The sequence below is a fragment of the Mustela nivalis genome (genome assembly GCF_964662115.1).
Source record: "Mustela nivalis genome assembly, chromosome: 7".
Classification (NCBI taxonomy): Eukaryota; Metazoa; Chordata; class Mammalia; order Carnivora; family Mustelidae; genus Mustela; species Mustela nivalis.
In genome coordinates this window covers 17,124,375-17,142,949 of record NC_139026.1, presented here as the reverse complement: position 1 = coordinate 17,142,949, position 18,575 = coordinate 17,124,375, and the positions used below count along the sequence as shown (strand labels likewise).

Genomic DNA, 18,575 nt, shown 5'->3' with positions numbered 1-18,575 from the left:
ATTCTGAGGTATCCTCCATCTCACTCGAGTCAAAAGGCATCACTGGGTTTTTTTTTTTCCCCCCTCCCTCTCCTGCTCTGCTGGGCATCCCATCTCTCTCCGACAGCCATCAATGCCTGTGAGACCAGCAACGGAGGTTGCTCTACCAAGGCTGACTGCAGGAGAACCACCCCTGGAAGTCGGCGGTGTGTGTGCCGGGCAGGCTACACAGGTGATGGCATCGTGTGCCTCGGTAGGTACCATCCCTCACTGTCCGGTGGCCAAGTTTCAAGAATCAGAGCCCTGGGCACCAGTCCTGTTATTAGGACCTGCCACTTCTGGAATCATCTTTAAGTATATCTGGGCAAGAATACGTGAGGGTGTGAAAATGTGACCGCAACGGGATGAAGGTGTGTGATGGCCAAAAATCACCTGGGAAGGAGAAAAAGGAGAGACCTGTTCCAGTTAAACGCTGTGGTGGTGACTGAATTTTTTAACATTTATTAGTTCTTTTTTTTTTTTTTAACACAAGAGCACATTCTCGCTGTAGAAAAATTAGAGAATGCATATGTGCTGGGAGAGAATATTCTGGAAATAACCACCCTCCCTATTGTCAGATCACTCCCAGTTTGCTATGAGGCACATACTTCTTTGAATGAAAATTCTGTTATGATCCATAGTATTTTTAGGCTTAGCAGTATGAAAGAACAACTCTCCCTGAAAATAAGTGTACCCCCAAATCATTATCTTCATGGCTACACATGGTTATACTCTAAAGGTAAGCAGTAGTAAGTTGTCTGACTTTTGACGTTTTACTTGTTAAAAAAAAAAAATGGCCACAAGTGTTGTGAGAATAATACAAAAGCAGTCCCACTTGCTTTTTACCTGGATTCACTATTATTAATGTATTTCTACATTTGCTTTATCATTTGCTCTGAACATATTTTTCCTAAACCATTTGAGAGTAAACTATATATATCATATTCCCTTTACCCTTAAATACCTGAGCATATTTGAGAATTAAGGGTAAATTCTTGTATACCCACAGCAGCTACCAACCAACTTCAGTCAATTTACTACTGATATAAGATGTTTGTTTAATTACCATTTGTATTCTAATTTTATCTGTTGACCCCATAACATAATGTCCTGTTTGGGCATTTTTTCCTCTGGTGCAGCACCCAGGTTAGGAATGGACATCATATCGCCTTGAATCGGGGATGGTTCTCCGGCCTTGCTTTGTCTTTTATGACATTGACATTTTAGATGAAGACGGTCCACCACCCCAACTTTCTTGTTCATAGCATGTCCTTCATTTGGGGTTGGTCTGATGCTTGTTTATGATTATACTGAGATAATGCCTTCCAGACCCAATATCACAGGAGTGATAATGTGTCCTGCTCAGGATATCACACCAGAGGCTATTATTTCCAACTGTCTCTCATCTGCGATATTAATTTTGACCACTCGGTCAAGGTGCTATCTGATTTCTCCATGGGACAGTTGATTTTCCCCATTGCTACTAAGAAGCATTCAATGGGGAGATATTTGAACACCAAGCAAATATCCTGTTCCTCACCAAAGTGTCCTCGTAGATGGAGATTTTACTGATGATTTTTCCCTAAAGCAATTATATTGTGATAGTTGCAAGTGATTTTCTTAATTCCTAAATTTCTTCTTCATAGCCTGTTGAATTAGACTCCTAGATTCTATTATTTCAAGTCCTTGGCTGCAAAGTGCTCATATTCATTCAGTAGAGGGACAGATGCAAGCCCACAGACTATGCCTTGCTGGCACAGTCCCAGCCCAGAGGAGGTGACTTTGAGAAATGGTATCTGGGACCTTCCTTGTTGGGTTACTTCTCCCACAGAGTCATTAGAAAACCAAATCACACTTGGACATCTGCTCGCCTTGTTCAGTTAGCCATCCCGACTGTTTCCTCAAGATGTCTTTACTTGAAAATGAGGTTTGAATTTCATGCCAGGTATTGGCTTTTTGTTTTAAAGAGATCAACCCATGTTTGGAGAACAATGGTGGCTGTCACAAGAATGCAGAGTGCACACAGACTGGACCCAACCAGGTGAGCTCCACCCCCTTGAGGGCCCCCAGTTTTCCTCGGGGCAAATTCCTGGGTCTTCAGACCCAGCCTGAGGGAGAGGGGCTGAGAACAGACCTGTGGAGGCCAGCAGCCTAAAGCAAACACTGTAGGGGGAGATTCTGGACGAATTCCCAAAGAGGCCATTCTGTGGGGATGAAAAATGGTGGGAGTGAGGGGACAAAGGGTTCTTGAGAGAAGGAGCTTCTTGAGTGCAGAGATGTAGACGCCTGCCAACACAACATGGTTTCAGAAGCATCTAGAAAGTTTCCAACAATCCTCTCCTTTCTTGCGGCTTTCTGATGTCCAGAATCCCACACTTTTTCTTTGGCTTGAGGCTCTGAAATGCATGTGCCACAGCAGAAGACAGTGTTCTTAGGCCCTCTGTCAGTCATTTATTCCCTAACACAGTGAACTTTGCAGCTGCAACCAGCACAACAAGGAAGTCACCTACCTCAGAAACTGGATGATGAGGTGAAGTCCCCAGTGAATGTTCTAGGGATCTTGTTGAGTCCCAGACCTCAGTGTCAGGTCTCCCAATGGGCAGAACCAGCAGGTGCCTCAAGTGCTCAAAAATAAGAAAAAACAAAACAAAACACTTATTTTAAAGAATTGTGTGTGTGTGTGTGTGTACAGATAGGCTTGGAAAAACCCAGCACATTTCGATAGAGCCAGGGGTTCAGCTCTTGCCACTGAGCTCTTACTTCAAACCACATACAGGGTAAGGAAGCACTAGAAGCATTGTGCTGCTCAAGGCCTCTACAAGTCCTCCTCTACACCTAGAAGGCTGTGAGAGGGACACAGGGTTGATCCCTGAGACAGGACCTTAGCCCAGGAGCAGTGGCTGAAGGTGTCTTGATAAAGCTTTGGGGCTGAGGTCCAGGTCTCATTCCTCATAATGAAGGAAGAGGCAGAGAAGTGAACACCTGCCATTTGACCCTGGCTGGCCCTGCCAATGAGTTCCAGCTCCAACAAGTAGGCATCAGACCGCAAAGCTGCCTCTCTAGACACATCAGGAGCATGGCTTGATGACTAGAGTGTAGCTGGGTTTCAGCCTCACTCAGTCCTGAGCAGAGCACCAGGGAAATGAGAGCGAAGTAGACAGTCCCCAGCTTCCTGCAGTGTCCCCTCCCTCAACTTCAAGCCCCCAACCCCCACCTTGGTCAAACAGTGGGCCTGATGGATTGTTTTCACCTGCACCCACCATGTGACTCCAAAGCTCTCCTCCCCCAGCTGGTGCCTTGGGGCAGAGCCTGGGCGGAGATGTGCGAGAACCCAGTGGGAGCAGGAGCGGGCCGTGGCTTAGCTTCCTTGCCACTGAGCCTTTACCAACCAAGGTGACCAAAGAGGTGAGTGCTGAAGAGGCAAGGGACCAAATAAGGTAACAGTGTCTAAAAAAAAAAGAAAAAAAGAAAAAAAAAAAGAAAGTCTCTGGGCAGCAAAGTTAGGCAATACAGGAGATTCCGGTGCTAATGTGAAGTGTGTCAAATGTGCTAAAATGTCAGATAACAATTATCATCATAAGCAAGGTCTTGCCCATATCAAACATAGACTCTTGCGGGATTACTGTTACTGTTATAGAATTGGAATATGAGAGCCAGCAGCATCTCTCTGTGAAATCACGCATTTCCTTCCCCTCCCGGACAGGCGGTCTGTAACTGTTTGCCCAAATACACAGGAGACGGGAAGGTCTGCACGCTCATCAACACCTGCCTAACCGTGAGTACGGCTCTGGGGCCAAAGCCCTCAGTGGCCAGGCCTAGGGTGCCTCCTGCTCCTCTCCTGGGGGGTGACGCACACAGCTGCTTCTGGGCCGTGAGGCTCATTTCTCCCTCACGTTCCAGCTGAAGTTGGAGAAACTCCATTCTCTGTCTCTTCTTCACATGGCCTTTGCCTCTTCTGGTAAGGCGTCTTCTCTTCTGGTAAGGACTCCTGTGGACTCTACCTGCTTCATCTAGAATGTTCTCATCTCTAGATCCTTAATTATATCTGCAAAGACTCTCTGAACAAGGTCACAGTCACAGACACCAGGATTTAGGACATGGGCAGACCTTTCGGATATAGAACAAGCACACAGCACAGTCAGAACTTGAACCCATGTCCATCTTATTCAGAGGCTGCACCCTGGGTCACTTTTCGTGTCTGTTCTTCTCATGAGGCAGCGAGCCCCAGAGGAGGACCCGTCTCTGCACCTTATTTCCCTTCTTCATATCACCCATCTCCAGCTGTGGGTGTGAGAACAGCGCAGATGCCACACAGTTAAAGCCCTTCCTCTCCAAGCTCCATCCAACTGTCCCCTTGTGTTAGTCTGGCAAATACCTCAGGAGACCATGTCCGCACATGAAATGATGGCAAAAAGCAGAGTGCGAGGATATGGAACTGTTACGACCAGACCCACGGCCAGCTTTATTTCCACAGCAATTCTTCGATGATCCTTTCCATCTGTCTGTCTGTCTGTTTTGTAACAGCCACCTTGTCTTGGCAACTCACACAGTGAACACACATGCACCTGACACTCAGGTACAAGTCCTTAACTCAGGTCCGCTGCACCCGTGACTGCCACCGCCCACTGGATTCTTTTCAAAAAGAACGGAAGTTTGTTGTCTTGCAAGATGAGTAGAATTGAAGCATGTTTCTCTGCAGATGAGTATGATGCAATAGAGAGAAGGAAACCGATACTGAGGGGAAGGAGATGGATTGTTACAGGAAGAAAGTACAGGAGTGGATGAGGGGAAAGGGACCCAGAGCCCACAGCTGAGTCTCTGAGAGGAGCAGGGGCAGTGGTAGGTAGGCAGGTAGTTGGCTAGTTGGTCAGTCAAGCAGTTAGTCAGGTAGGTCGTTAGTCAATCAGTTTGTTAGTCAGTCAGTCAGTTACTGAGTCACTCGGGGCCCTTATTGCAAATTAGCTTAAAAATGTCTGTGTCTGATCATTCCAAATAAATTGTGAGTCCCGCGAGGACAGAGACCACTCAAATTTCTACATATCCAGTGGGAAACCTCACACAGGATGACACACATCTAGGTCGATGGGCTTTCCCTACATACCAGGCACCATTTCAGGCACTGGGAGTTCATCTGTGACCAAGCGGCGAAGCCTCTTCCCTTCAAGAGTTTACACTGAGGGGAAGAGATGGGCACTTGGTGTGTAAGCGACTGGTCAGTCAGTTGTCAGTGTATTTGTTAAATAAGGAAAGTAATGTTGGTGATCAGGCCCAGGCAGGCGGTGAGTGTCAGGGCAGGAGGATGGGTTGGTTATTGGGTCTATTTTCTCCATAAGGCATGAGGTGAGTTCATCCGCTGAGAGTAAGGGCCAGGGGTTGAGAGCTGCACAGAGGAGTGAAGGTGTGAAGTGACTTCTCCAGAGAGAAGGTAACACACTGAAGGAATACAGCAGTGTCGGTGCTTGTGTGGTAACTTGGTTGGGAGTCCAGACAGCAATGCCCCGCCCGTCCATCAGGCCGGGCCCAGAGGCAGTGGTATACAGAGCCCTCCTGTGGGCCACCGGGCTAGGACCAAGCGAGGAGCTAGGGGCGACCAGGCTGAGGGGGGAATGTGGGTGTGAAGGAAATTGGCTCAAAGGAGGCTGGAGCCACAGCATTAGAAGAGGTGAGTTGAGAAGAGAAAAGCTGGTGGTCAGAGACAGCGGGATGCTGACATAGAGCTCTCAGGAGCAGTTCACTTTAATGTTGGGACAAAGTCAAGGGTGGTCCAGCAGTGGTGGCAGAGGCAGAGTGGGGGCAGGTATGGTGGAGACCATTGACAGGGATGTTGATGCCGCTGAGGATGATGCCGGGTGTGGAGGGAAAGCCACTGATCCACGCATCACTGCTAGGACTGAAGAAGGGGCGATCGTAGACTCCATGTGTCCTCAGAGAGCTGGAAGCCCGACAAGAAAGACTCCCTCCCAGCCCCCAGACCATGAAGTGTGGGGTAAGGGAGGAAAAGAGCTTTGCCTGAGGGGTGCAGGGAAACCTGATACCTCTTCCATAAGAAGCAGAGAGAATTTTCTGGAAACAGGTTGGAGACTGCCAGGAGTTTAATGGTGGTGAGTTTCAGAAGGCACCAGGAAGGGTTTGTGAAGGCAGAAAAAGATGCATGTGGGGTCAGATCATAATTTCTAGAGCAACGTGGAAGGGAGTAACCGTGAGGTGGGAGGGAACCTTGAGCACCCAGACCTTGCCATTGACTGAGATAAACAGCAAAGTGGCAAAGAGACGATTGGTCTTGGTGGTCTTACAGCAGGCTGGGTATCGGGATGGTACAATCCTTGGCACCTGGCTGGAAGATCCAGGGTCCCCAGGGGATGGTGATCCGTCTTGCAGAAGGCAGCTTTCTTGGGGAGCTCACTGAACTGTGGCAGCTTGAGGCAGGAATCTGGGACAGTAAATTCCTCCTAGGCCCAAAAATCATGCTTCACAAAGACTTTGGGAACAATGGTTAGAGGAAAGGCAGATTTTACAGCTGGCCTTTAAGTCTGTTGAGCTCCTTCTTTGTCAACCCCATCAGGGTTCTTTCTCCTGAGTTCACACTGTTTCCTCGCTCAGAAACTTGGCTTACACTGCACAGTCCTTCTCGGTGTTCCCATGGATTTCAGCTTTGAGCTATACTTTGCTTTGATTCTATTTTAGGTCTCTGTCGCATCTTCCACGGTTTTTAAGCTCTCTGTGGACAAGGGCAGTATGTTGTTTTATACCCACTGCCTCCTAACTGGTGACGGCTACCTTGGCTCCTATGAAATCCGAATTTAAGTCTAAAGCTGGGAATTGTCAGACAAGATTGGTGCCTTTGTGGACAACACCCCGGTGCCAAGAAACTCTCCATTTGGCACCTCTGGGCTTGTCTATAGAGGGCTGGAGATCTGGGATACGAGGTTGGGTGAATAAATGGCCCTTACCACTCTAGGGAGTTGAAAGGCAAGTTCAGGAAAGGGGCAAATCATGCAAACAAGTCAGTTGGAGAGTGAATAAAAAAATATATTTCAGTACAGAATTGCTTGGTAAATATTGGCAGAGCTGGCAAACAAACTGGTCTGACGCCTATCCCCCACCCCTCGGAAATTTTACCAGAAAAATGGCGGCTGTAGTGAATTCGCTATCTGCAATCACACTGGTCTGGAAGAAAGGACGTGTACTTGCAAGCCCAACTACATCGGGGATGGGTTTACCTGCCGTGGCAACATCTACCAGGTAAGGAGAGGCGTATTTCCATAAGTAAACCCCATGTCCCTCACTGCATCAAGAATCCAGGTCACCCAAGGATGGTGCAAGAGTTTTGTAACTCATAAAACTACAAAAATTGGAAAGACTGTTCTTATATAAACTGGCAATGAGAAGAGATTTTATCTACCCAGTTCTCAGACTGATGGTTCTAGAGTCAAAAGCAACTGGGTTTGAAATCAACTCTGCCAATTAAAAATGTGACACTGAGCAATAACCACTCTCTAAGCATCAGCATTCTAATCCATTTAAAAAAAAAAAAAAACACTAATGGCACGAAGTTGTCATAGAAATAATGTATGCAACAGGCATGGAGCACAGAGTGACTCCAAGGCGTTACCACGATGTGGGTTTCTGTTGGCGCCTATGCGTGTGTCCACGTGCACAAGCAACTCTGCCAGATATAGCAGACAAGGCAGTGTAACACTTGCAGATTTATAAAGTGAACATTCTGGGGGCTCCTGGGAGCTCAGTGGGTTAAAGCCTCTGCCTTCGGCTCAGGTCATGATGCCAGGGTTCTGGGATCGAGCCCCACATCGGGCTCTCTGCTCAAAGGGCGCCTGCTTCCCTTCCTCTCTCTTTCTCTGCTGGCCTCTCTGCCTAATTGTGTTCCCTGTCAAATAAATAAAATCTAAAAAATAAAAATAAAATAAAATAAAGTGAACGTTCTATTATTTGGTTTAAAGAGGGACTAGAGCATTCTGGCTAATCAAATATTCCTGTCAATGGAGAAATGAAATCTGCCTTAAACCCATAACTGGTTTTTTTTTTTTTTTTAAGATTTGAACTTTTAAAAATGCTCCTATAGCTCCACTGCTTCTGGAAATAGCTGGAACTTTCTTTGATAAATCAGACAGTGACTCCAGAGAGATTTTAGAACACAGCATGTCCCTGTAGTCGTTCTGAACATCAGTGCAAGCCTGTAGATGGGCGCTGGAAAAGGCCCATCAAGGCAAATTTCCAACTGAACGTATAGGAGAGACTCAACCTCAGAGCAATGGACTTGTGACAACCCGGGATGGTTCTTGCCTATAATCCCAGACATGAAGTGGCCCTGCCCTGTCTTTGTTTTCCAGGAGCTTCCCAAGAACCCAAAAACATCCCAGTATTTCTTCCAGTTGCTGGTAAGAACATGTGTGTCTGTCTCTAACTGTAGGGTGTTGTCTCCAGCTAGATATGGGGAAACTGTAGCTTCTGGAGCTGGTGAAGGGAGAAGAAAGTCTGGGGATGTGGATTTCTGAGATAGGGTCCCTGCTGGTCATTCATGGACGTCTCAGCCCTCCGGTGGGCAGCAGGAGTAGAACCAACACCCCCCTGGCCCAGTCGATACACAAGAATGCAATGTGTGCAAAAACTGTCATCACACCCGTGGAAGAAGGAAGCATTACTGGGGCAATCGGCGAACTCTTTGGGTGAAAATATTTAATTAGATCTCTAGGCACATCATACATCAGAATAAGTTCCAGATATATTGAAAAATGAAAGAAAAATCTAAACAAAGAAAACCATAAAACCCAGAAGAAAATATGAGTAACCATAAGACCTTAGCATGGGCAAGAAGACAATTAGAAAAGCTAAGTCATTCATCGTATTACTTACATTTGTATTAATAATAATACTATATTAAATATAATATAATAAATTATTATAAATTATTTATATAATAAATTATACTATATATACTAATCATATAATAAATTATACTATATATTTATTTATGTTACATTTATATATTTATATATTATGTTAATTTAAAAATAAAATATATAAACATAATATATAACATTTATATTATATTATATTATTATTTATATTTATATTCTGTTTATATACTAAATTATAAATAGCATAAAAATAATATAATAAAGTAATATAGTAATCTAATAATAATAATAAATTATATAAAATGTTTGTATATAGAAAGACACTGGAAGAGAATACCTAAAAATAACGGGTGACTTCTAGGCAGTGGGAATATGGGTGATTATTTCCTTCTTTATGCTGTATTTTCAAGTCTCTAATACAATAAGCATTTGTTATTTTTATAACCATGTAAAAATAAACATTATTTCAATGACAAAGAATGAGAATGAATTTGGGGTTCCTGGCTGGCTCAGTCGGTTAAGTATCTGACTCTTGATTTCAGCTCAAGTCTCAGGGTTGTGAGATCAAGCCCCACATCGGGCTCTGCCCTCCATGGGGAGACTGCTTTAGATTTGCTCTCTCCCTTTCACTCTGCCCTTCCCCTTCCCAACTCACATGCTCTTTCTTTCTAAATAAATTAATTAATTAATTTCTTTTTTTTTTTTAAAAGAATCTGAGTGACTTTGAATCTGAGAATAAAACACTGATCACCCAATTCGGTTTTCCCTCCGCTCTGCCACCATCAACTCTCTGCTATTTGTTTGAAGCACACCCCTCCATATTTATGTTAACTAGGTGACATGTGGTCCTGCCTTCCTTCCCACAGGAGCACTCTGTGCGAGACCTGAGTGGTCCAGGCCCCTTCACTGTCTTTGCACCTTTATCTGCAGCCTTTGATGAGGAGCCTCAGGTAAGCATGAAGCTCTTGGTAAGCCCAAGAGGTTTAGGACTGGAACCCAGACTCTGGGTGTCACGCTGGAACCAACACTGGAGACATTTCTGGGCAGGAGATTTAGGATCAACTAGAGCTGATCAGCAATGGAATGAGCTGCCTCTCAGCATACAGACCCCTACAAAGGGACAGAATTTAAGTGGATTTGGGATACAATGACCAGAGGTCCACTAAAAACCATTCCTGAATAGGGGAGGTCGTTGGAAAAGATCAACAATTCTTAAATGATCCAAACCTTCCATGGACCCCCCTGCCCCCTCCAAAAATAAAAATAATAATGCTGGGTGAAAGGAATTTAAATGTCTTTTTTCTTGCAGACCCTATCAGAGACGTTACTGTTCTAACATTCACTAGGACTCTTCATGCTGGATTATCTATTAACATATAAAAATGTAGCAAACATTTATTGAGTGTCCCAGACACTGTTTCTAGTACATGGCCTCGATTAATTCATTAAGGGTTCACAACAACCCTGTCATTTGGGTGCTATTACCCCATTTTACAGTCCACAACATTGGCAGAACTAACTTTCCCAAAGCCATATGACTAGCAAGTGGTGGAGCAAGGACTCAATCATAACTCCAGAGCCTACGTCCTTCACTATGCACACTGCCTCTCTCTGCATATATTTTAGACACCAGTAAAGCAGAGGTACAAAAGTACTTTCTGAAAGATGTTGACTTTTGATAACTTTTCTCTAAAAAGCATCAAAAGAGAGATCATGAAACAATGAGAACCGTGTGGGCCTTTTATTATTTTTTTATGCTTTTTATTTAATGGTTAATATTGTTTGTGTTTTGATTTACACAGGGAAAAGTATCATGATTTTTCCATACTAAAGGTTTAAATTTGGCCCAAGTACCTCTCCAAGGGGGGCAGGTGCTATGAAGCATTTCCCAGCATTTTTCACAAGAAAAGTCTTCTTTCAAGTAGCATCTCGCAGAACTTAGGGTCCCTGCCACATGTGTTGTGAAATGCTGGGCCTGGGGAACTCCAAGCTCCCTTCCACGCTGAGAATCTATGTTGGAAGCAGGAAAGAATGAGGGCCCCTTTCTCCCTCTTGTCTGAGAAGCCTGTACCCTGTAACCCTGACCACCAGCGAGCCCTGACTGCCTCCTTCCCAGTCTGGGTGGGGAGAGTGGCCCCATGGAGGGCCTAGAGGAAAGGACAGCAAAGGCTCCTGGCACTGGCTGGAATGCGCCCATCTTCTATTACAGATTAAAGACTGGGACAAACAGGGTCTCATGCCCCAGGTTCTTCGCTATCATGTGATTGCCTGCCACCAGCTGCTTCTAGAAAACCTGAAGTTGATCCCAAATGCAACTTCTCTCCAAGGGGAGTCCATTGTCATCTCCGTCTCCCAGGTAAGAGAGGCCACCCCCCAGGTGGACATCAGGGAGATGCCCATCTTTCTTAGGACTTCTCTCTTCTCTTCTTTACAGTAATGATAGTAATAACAACTAACACATGCCAAGTGATTTCTATATGCCAGGTTCCCAATTCTATATGCAAATTTCCCAATTTACAAATCAGGAACCCAAACTCAGAGAAGTTAAGTAACCTGTCCAAGGTCACACAGCAAGTAAATATTCGAGCTAGAACTGAAACTCAGAAATTCAAGCGGTCATCAGAACTGCTTTTGGTCAGGAGGACAGGGATGAAAACTTTTGACCAGAGCTGGTCATGCCAGTCCCCTCGCTCCCCAGAGAAACAAATGGTGACTGTGGAATCCATTGCTGAGAGAGACCAGTGTGTGGTGGAGGCAGGAGGTGGTTAAAAAGGAAGCAATCTTGATCCACTTGTTATTTCATGTTTGAGAATCACAGTGAAATGACGGTTGTGGTTGGTTAACTGCTATTAACTTTTTTACAGGTGAGGTTACAGGGTCGCCTCCGCTTTCTTTTTGTAATCATAATGAATAAATGGGTTCAAGGAACATAGACTCTTGGATTTTACCCACAGCTCTACTTAAACATTCACTTTCACGACCATTTAGCATGTTAATAAAACATTCGGAAAGAAGTAATTTTGTGACTGTTTCTCTTTGTGCTCATTTCTTTTTTTCTTCTTTTTAATTTCAGGACACGGTGTATATAAATAATAAGGCTAAGATCATATCCAGTGATATCATCAATACCAATGGAATCATCCACATCATAGACAAATTGCTATCTCCCCAAAACTTGCTTTTCACCCCCAAAGATGCCTCTGGAAGGATTGTGGTGGGTGAACTCATTGTCCTACTCTCAGCACATAGCATGGGTGGTTCAGTGGTAGAATTCTCGCCTGCCTACTCTCAGCACATGGTAACTCATAATGATCGTAATTTATTATCACAATTCTGGTTTTAAGGTATCTTTTTGAGACAGTTTCATTTTGTTGCTTCAATCTCAAGCTACTATTATTAAAAGCGTATTGGATATTATTCTAGTAAGAAGTAAATAGGTAAAACTTTAATTTAAATAGTTAAATGGATTTTATAAGTTTTTCTTTAGCTTCCACAAGAACAGTTGGTCTTGCACAGACTTGGAAGATAGAGAAATTACATAAATGGATGAGACCCCCCAATAGGTAGAAAGATAGATAGATATGGCGCTCCTGGGTGGCTCAGTCAGTCAAGCGTCTGGCTCTTGATTTTGGCTCAGGTCATGATCTCAGGGTCGTGGGGTCGAGGCAGGGCTCCATCAGGCTCTGTGCTCAGGGTGGCCTCTGCTTGAGGATTCTTTCTCTCTCCCCCTCCCTCTCCCCCTGCTCACATGCACTCTTTCTAAAATAAACAAATCTTTTTTTTTTCTTTTTAAAAAGATGATAGATAACACTCAAACCAAACTTGGAGTAAAACTCCTTTTCAATTGAAAGAAAAGACAATTTTGAATTTTATTGTTATTTATTAGTATTGGCCAGGGTTTTTCATTGCAGACAACAGAACCCACTATACCTAGACAAAAAGGAGATCCTTAAGATATTAAGTTCATCACCAAATCCCTAAGAAAGCCAGAGAGCCAGATGCTACACAGCTGGGAGCAAAGCAGCTCAGGGAGACCTGCAAAGGGAGGAGCTTTGACTTTACCATGGGGCTGTCCTGACCTGTCTCCAGTCTCAGCACCTGCAACGTGCAAGTCCGAGCGCAGATGCCTCCACCATCGGGCCATTCAAAGTCTCCCTCCTAGCAGTCACAACCACCTTGTGTTGTTTCCTTCCACCAATAAGTCTGGTTAAAAACCCTTGTGCTTGCTGGATGTTCTGTCACCTAGGAGGCTGTAGCTGCGAGGCAGTCTGGGAAAATGAAGTGCATAGCCCCCCAGCTTCTGTACTGCAGATAGGCACAGTACCTCGGAGCTGGAGTGGGTACTGATGAGCCAGTCCCCAGTTCCTGCTGCATTATCTTACCCTCATTCTATTTGCTTGAGCTTTTGTTAAAGTACTTTGTGAACTACATGAAGAAAAGTGTCATTGCTATTCTTATTATCTTTGCAGCAAAATCTTACAACAGTAGCAACAAACCATGGCTACACCAAATTCAGCAACCTACTACAGGTAAAGACCTAGGGGATAACCTGCCGAGGGAGTTTGGTGTTTTGGAGGTTTTTTTGTTTTATTTTGTTTTGTTTGGGGTTTATTGTTGTTGTTGTTTTGTTTTGTCATTTGGTGTTTTATTTGGGGCACTAGCCAACTGTTGTAGGATCTGTGTCGGGAGGTCCTGATTTTCTACAGAGCAAAGTCATAGCATTCCCACTCCATTCCCCAGATAGCGTAGGGTTTGTTCGGCTATACACTGTGCATTGGCTGAATTAGAAACTCAAGTATTTGAGGTTGGAGCAAGGGAAAGGAATTAGGATGTGCCAGTCCCTGAACTAGGTGCTTCACATCAGGAATTATGAGATAGGCAAACCATTAAAGAGATGGGCAAACCAAGGTGCCGATATGGAAAATCGATGCCTCTGGCATAAGTAGAAATTGGGCTTAAAACTATATTTTTTTGACTTCAGACACTTTTCCCACAAATGGAACAGAGAAACTTCTTATTCAGATAAAGATTTCAGAGGAGACTCAGGGAGGGATAGGGTCCTCCAAGGTCCCCTCTCCTCCACCTACCCTGAGAAGTCCCAAGAGTGTTCTGAGAACCCAGCCCCCTTCTCACTGTCCCCACCCCTGTGGCACAGTCTACAAACCTCTGCCCAGTTCAGCAGTTTCCAAAATGGTCTGGGGCTCACTCTCAAAACTTTTCAGAAGTGGAGATTTCTAGGTGCCCAAAATGAGTCTCTCCGGGAAGGTTACAAACAGGTATCTTTGCCGGCTCACCCAGCCCCAAAACCCTATAGTCACCCTCACATCTGAGCATCTCATTGGTTGAACACAGGCTTTGTAGCAAGTTAGCAAACCTCTCGGGGTCTTGATAGAAGGGAATAATAAAGCTACTTCATAGATCTGCTGGAAAAATTACAAGGACCAATGTATATGATGTACGCAGGTTATAGAAGGTTCTCAAAATGATTCCTTTCCATTCATTGAACAATTTCTTTTTTGAGTCCATGTAAGCTAAAAATCTTATAAATACATAGGAGTATCTCAATAGTGTGTAAGTTTCAGTTTTTTAAGTGAAATATGGGGTAAATGCTAAGAAGGTCTTCCAGAAATTAAAGTATTTGGGCAATATTAACAACAACAACAACAACAACAAAAAATCTTTGTTAAAAGTTCTTTTTCTATTCATTAAAGCCCAAAATTTTGACTGCTTTGTAATCTAAGAAAATAAGGGTCAGAATGGTTGAGGTGTGATGGGCCTCTAGTTTCAGGCTGTCACCCCTGAATCAGCTGGAGACCCAACAAGTCACCAGGGCAGGCATGAAAGGAAAGTCCCCAATCCCTGCCCCGGGGGACGGGGGATGGGGGGCTTCGGGTCTTAGAAAGATGCTGTGCCTCGCCCCCTGGCTGGGATTTGCTGTGCACATGCCCGACTCCCTGTGTTTCAGGATGTGGGTTTGCTGGGTATCATCACTGACCCTATCCACACTCCGGTCACTCTCTTCTGGCCCAGTGACCAAGCCTTGCAAGCCCTACCCCCCGAACAACAGGATTTCCTATTTAACCAAGACAACAAGGACAAGCTGAAGGAATATTTGAAGTTCCACGTGATCCGAGATTCCAAGGTATTTCCTTTGCATACAGATGGGGTCCATTCCAGGAATGGTCAGTGTGTCTCCACCTCCGCGGTGCAAAGGAGAACTGTGCAGCCCCTGCCCCACTCTGTGCTCCGACTAGCCATGGTTAATTGACCCCTGCAGTGTGCCATGCCTGCCCCATTTCCCTGACCAACCCATATTTTTTTTTTTTCCTAACCTTAACCAGTACCCAGGAGCATCATTCGTCTGCTGCGCTACAGACTGGCTTTCCTCTTCCCCAGGTCACATGGCAAAAAGGCTGTTGGCAACAGTTCCAAGTGTGTCTAGGTGGGCTCATTCCCCTCCATTTCCAAAATTTCCAGGCAAAGGGCTGCTTCAGCCAAATGCCTCAGCGGTTTACTCCTGAACAGACCTACTGTGAGGGAAGCAAGATCTTACAGGCACACGGCAGCTGTTGCTGAAATCCTGTAACTTTGTATTCTCAGCTAGAAGCCCTATCTCTCCAGGAGTGAGTCTGTCTCAGCCAAGAAGTCCAAGGGCCCTAACTTAGGGTAATTCACAGGACCTGTGTTAGTGTCTCAGAGCCACATAATAAATACCCACAAACTGGGTGGCTTGAAACAACAGAAATGTGTGCCCTCAGAGGTCTTGTGGCTGGGAAGTCTGAAATCAAGGTGCTGACAAGGTTGTTCCCTCTAGAGGCTCAGACAGAGAACATGTTCCGTGTTTCTCCCCTAGCTTCTGGCGGTTGCTAGAAATCCTTGCTTCCTTGGCTTGTCAATGCATCCCTCCAGTCCCTGCCTCTCTTGTCACATGGCTGTCCTTTCCCTGTACATTTCTCCTATCTCCACATGTCATTCTCCTTTTCTCTCTTCTTCTTCTACGAACACCAGTCATATCAGACCAAGGGCCCACCCGACTCCAGAGTGACCTCCATTTTAACTAATTACCTCTGCAATGACCTTACTTCCAAGTAATGTCACATTCAAAGGTAATGGGGGTCAGGACAGCAATAAAACTTTTCAGGGGTCACAGCTTAACCCATAACCATGCCCTGCACCCTTTCCCCAAACCACTGATCCTGTCATCGGCTTCCTACACCAGCACGGCCTCTGCTGCGGCTGCCCAGCATAGAATGGGCATGGAGGGGCGATTGGAACTGGCCCAGCTGGAGAAGACATTCCCTACAGAAAGAATTTCCTACTTCCTCGAAAGCCCATGATGAGTCTTCCTTTTGATTACATCTGCAGTCATTTTAAGGCTGAAAAAGCTCCTGTCTGGACTTGGTCTGTTGGCAAAGCTCCTTCGGGTGCTTCTGCAGCCCAAATTTGGTGTATTAACGTGCCACCATCGCTCCTACAGATCTTAGCTGTGGATCTCCCCAGGGCCACTGCCTGGAAGACCCTGCAAGGCTCAGAGCTGGGAGTGACGTGCGGAGCTGGCAGTGACATCGTGAGTATACACAACAGTCCCCAACCACTGTCCCCTCACGGGAAGATTGATTTTTCCCTCCAGTGACAGCTGGCTCTTTTCTCTGGCTGCCTTCAGAGGTATTCTACTCAGAGTGAGTATATAGATATGAAAAACCTGATAAATCCTGCCCCAGCACAAGCCCTGGTCGAGGGTGTTAGGGAGCCCCCCTGCCTTTACACTTGCCAGGAGCAGCTCTGGATTGTTTTGTTTTGGTTTGTTTTTGGAGCATTTATTTTGCAGTGTGAGACGCTCCGCTGAAGCAGGAGAGCGTACTGTCATTCCTTTGCCTTTCTTCCCAGCCCCACTGCAAACTCACCTCTAGCCCCTTGACGGCAGTCAGAGCCAGCTCTGAGGTGAATCTATCGAGATCCTCCAACAGAAAGTTCACAATTTTCACCTTCCCCAGCTAGTTCCCAAACCATCTTGCCTCCCTGGAACTCCATATAATGGATGGGTCTGATGGGATAGCAGGAGCCGCATCCTGTGTCCTGCATATCATAGACAACCCAAAAAGACAGCGATTTAAATATACAAGGGCTGTATCTTCTCAAAAGAACTCTGGAGGAAGCCAATCCAGAGCTAGTATAATGGCTCATTGGGGGAGCGTCTTCTGTTTCCTCGGTAGCATGTTTCCACATTTCCAGCCTCAGAAGCACGTCAAGGTTCAAGAAGACTGCTGGAACATGCAGCTCCAACCACCAGGTCCAGTTTCTAGTACAAAGGAGGAAGGTTTTAGGATGCAGATCCCAGCTGAGTTTTTTCTCTTCAAGGAGCCTTCTTTGAAGTGCCTGATAACATTCTGTTTATATTTATGACCAGCCAGAATCCCTTTGGTGTTTGCAGTAGAGTTGCATCGAATTTAGAAACTGAATATGAGAAATGTTACATTCCAACTTCTAGAAAGTTATTCCAGTGTACTTACACTCTTGAGACTGGCTGTACTATTTCCATAGATCAAACTGGACACCTATTGAAGAAGTATAATAAAAATGTCCACTGCTCATTCTGGGTGCTAATGTAGCTTCGAGAGCACTTGGCAATGTATCATTTAGTCTGAGCTTTATAATAACCCTATGCAATGGAATCATTAGCCCTAGTGACCTGGTGAAAGCAATCAAACCACAGAGGAGTTCAGTAACTTGCTCACAGTCACACAGCATAGAAGTGGAGGTGGAGGATTTAACTGGTTTTCCTGTGTTCTTGCCACTGAATCACCCTATGCCCCTCCCATCAATAGATACCAAGATTTGCCTTCTTTTTTTCTCTCACGGAACTTTCTTTTTTTTCCTTTTTAAAGATTTTATTTATTTGACAGACAGAGATCACAAGAAGCAGAGAGGCAGGCAGAGAAAGGAGGAAGCAGCCTCCCCACTGAGCAGAGAGACTGATGTGGAGCTCGATCCCAGGACCCTGGGATCATGACCTGAGCTGAAGGGAAAGGCTTTAACCCACTGAGCCACGCAGGCGCCCTTCTCACAGAATGTTCTAAAAGCATTTTGATTCCTCCAGGGATGGGTGGAGATATATTCAGCAATTTCCTAGCTGGGTGAACCCTAAGGAAGAAAGTTCTAGAACTGTTGCATAAATGTCTCTAAAGCACTATTTAGACATTGCCTAGTACATGTGAAAGAAGAAGTCACCATCATCATTATAGAGTTACAGCCCATCACTTGTATATCCTGAAAAAAAAGTGTTGTGGCTGACTTAGCTAGGAGCTAGCACTAAGTAAAAATATATATATATACATATATAGCACACCTGTCCAGGAAGTGACCACATTACCAAAGTGGATCCTGAGCCACAGCCAGGTCAGACCTGCTCCAGTCCTTCACCCTCGCTGTCCCTGCTTCTACTTTGGTGGAGACAGCATGGCTGAGGGGCCGTGGGCATGGGCTCAGGGGCTGGAAGCCTGGGTAGGCATGCCCACACCACCACCCACAGACTACCTGGCCTGGGGCAAGGTACTGAACCTCTCCTGTCTCTGTCTTCTCATCTGTAAACAGGGACCCTAGTAATAGCTGCTATGCTCTAGGTATTGTGAGAATTAAAGGAGTTTGCACAGGCCCAGCACACGGCACTACTCAACACCTACT

The 18,575-nt window shown here is 45.3% G+C and overlaps 1 protein-coding gene across 3 annotated transcripts in view; it reads left to right on the top strand.

The window, feature by feature from the left end:
* The window catches only part of STAB2 (stabilin 2), a 165,472-nt gene that overhangs the window by 116,378 nt on the left and 30,519 nt on the right, over positions 1 to 18,575 (top strand). For all 3 annotated transcript variants that reach the window (XR_014313870.1, XR_014313871.1, XM_082739101.1), the window contains exons 42-52: positions 107 to 232; positions 1,986 to 2,059; positions 3,722 to 3,793; positions 7,141 to 7,260; positions 8,367 to 8,414; positions 9,761 to 9,844; positions 11,104 to 11,250; positions 11,968 to 12,108; positions 13,364 to 13,423; positions 14,860 to 15,036; positions 16,372 to 16,461. Coding sequence is in view for 1 of the 3 variants with exons in the window: in XM_082739101.1 (XP_082595227.1) it covers positions 107 to 232; positions 1,986 to 2,059; positions 3,722 to 3,793; positions 7,141 to 7,260; positions 8,367 to 8,414; positions 9,761 to 9,844; positions 11,104 to 11,250; positions 11,968 to 12,108; positions 13,364 to 13,423; positions 14,860 to 15,036; positions 16,372 to 16,461 (1,139 nt within the window). In the remaining 2 variants the exon portion in view is untranslated. The remainder of the gene's footprint in view (positions 1 to 106; positions 233 to 1,985; positions 2,060 to 3,721; positions 3,794 to 7,140; positions 7,261 to 8,366; positions 8,415 to 9,760; positions 9,845 to 11,103; positions 11,251 to 11,967; positions 12,109 to 13,363; positions 13,424 to 14,859; positions 15,037 to 16,371; positions 16,462 to 18,575) is intronic.